Here is a 1,614-nt window from a genome sequence, read left to right as displayed (position 1 = left end):
AATAAAATAATTGCAAACAAAGATGAAACGAAAGAGATGTGAAATGGAAGAGACAACCAAGAAGAAGAAGATGACAGAGATTGGATCTGCCATTGAAGAACTCTCTGTTCTCTCCATAGCAAAGACCACAATAGTTACCGCCGAAACCGAAGCCACTACAAACATCATCAATTTACCTTTAAAGCCTCTCCTCTCTTTCTGCAGATTAATCGTCCAAGTTCTTGGTAATTTTTTATGCCATTTTTTTTTCTTTTTAAAATATATAAACTTTGATATTCTAAAACCAAATGAGAAATATTGTTTTGCTTAATATATCAAAGTTGTTAATTATTTATTAAGTTAACATGATTATTACGAATCTACCTCTTAGCTAATGTTTGGTTTTCTTGAATTAAAGCATAACTAGCTCCTCCAATGGTTGTCCTGAAACTTTGTTGATTGATTGCAGATAAGATTGGCCCGACAATGGCTGTTCTCCGACAAGACATTGATCAAAATATTCAAGTAATTAGTTTTGTCTCTATTATAATAATATTAATATTATATACGTACATCATTTTCAATGCTCGTAAGCTCTTGCGTAACTCACTTTAAATTATTATATAAGTACATTTTTTTATCTAGTACTACATTTTTCCCTAGTTACCTGATGCAGTGTATAATTAACTAGTAAGCATGATTAGAAACCATTGATGTTTCGACTCGCCACCCAAGAATTTTTCATCTCTTTCGACAAGAGGACCCATCTACACCTTTACGTAGCTTTCAGGGTCATTTTCGTTATACAGTCTCTTCGATTGAATGGACCTGATTTTTTCTTATCAACCTATTCTGTTTATTGAGTTTTTTTTTTTTTTTTTATAATTGTTTTCTTAAAACTGTTCTGTTTATAGAGGCTAGAGAAGAGGTGGGAATCTGATCCTCTTTTGTACTCAAATTTGGTTGAGATACTGAGACAAGAAGCGAAGGAGGGATCCTCTAGGAAACCTAAAAGCTGTAGCAGAGCTGCTCTTTGGCTAACGAGGTACGTACCATTTAAATAGTACATATAAATTAATATAACCCAAAAAAAAATGACGATGAACTAATTACATTTGTTTTGTAACTATTGCAATCCCGAACTATTTAGAGCGATGGATTTTACGTTAGCGCTATTGCAACGGTTGGTGAAGGACATGTCACAGAACATGGAACAAGCCATAGAAGAGTCTTATAATTTGACTATAAAACCATGGCATGGATGGATCTCTTCTGCTGCTTTTAAGGTAATTATTATTTACAATGTTCATTATAATAATTAAATCTCGAGTATATTTAGAAAAAAAACAAATTATTCTAAAACACAAATTCGTGGTATATATGCGTATGTGTTTGTCCGAAAAGGTGGCTCTTAAACTGGTTCCAAACAACAGCACATTCATCAATGTGCTTGCGGGAAAAGACGAGACTCATCAAATGGTCCAAGATGATATAACAAGTCTAATTTCATTGCTCATTCCACTTCTAAACCAACTTCATTCTATTTTGGTAAGATTTATAATTTCCTTTTCTGCAATAGTTTTTATGCATGTATTTCTTTAAGATTAATTTTGATTTTGATTTATTTTCTTTGGG

General features: G+C 32.5%; 1 protein-coding gene across 1 annotated transcript in view; it reads left to right on the top strand.

Annotated features, from left to right (window-relative positions):
- LOC104748389 (glycolipid transfer protein 3-like) overlaps positions 7–1,614 on the top strand; it is a 1,983-nt gene continuing 375 nt past the window's right edge. The window contains exons 1-5 of the mRNA XM_010470039.2: positions 7–224; positions 449–504; positions 894–1,024; positions 1,130–1,265; positions 1,384–1,569. Coding sequence (XP_010468341.2) covers positions 23–224; positions 449–504; positions 894–1,024; positions 1,130–1,265; positions 1,384–1,569 — 711 coding nt within the window. The 5' untranslated portion in view covers positions 7–22. The remainder of the gene's footprint in view (positions 225–448; positions 505–893; positions 1,025–1,129; positions 1,266–1,383; positions 1,570–1,614) is intronic.

Source organism: Camelina sativa, chromosome 15, assembly GCF_000633955.1.
Source record: "Camelina sativa cultivar DH55 chromosome 15, Cs, whole genome shotgun sequence".
NCBI classification, from domain to species: Eukaryota; Viridiplantae; Streptophyta; class Magnoliopsida; order Brassicales; family Brassicaceae; genus Camelina; species Camelina sativa.
Note: the sequence above shows the minus strand (reverse complement) of the source record. Positions and strands in the feature narration are given on the sequence as shown.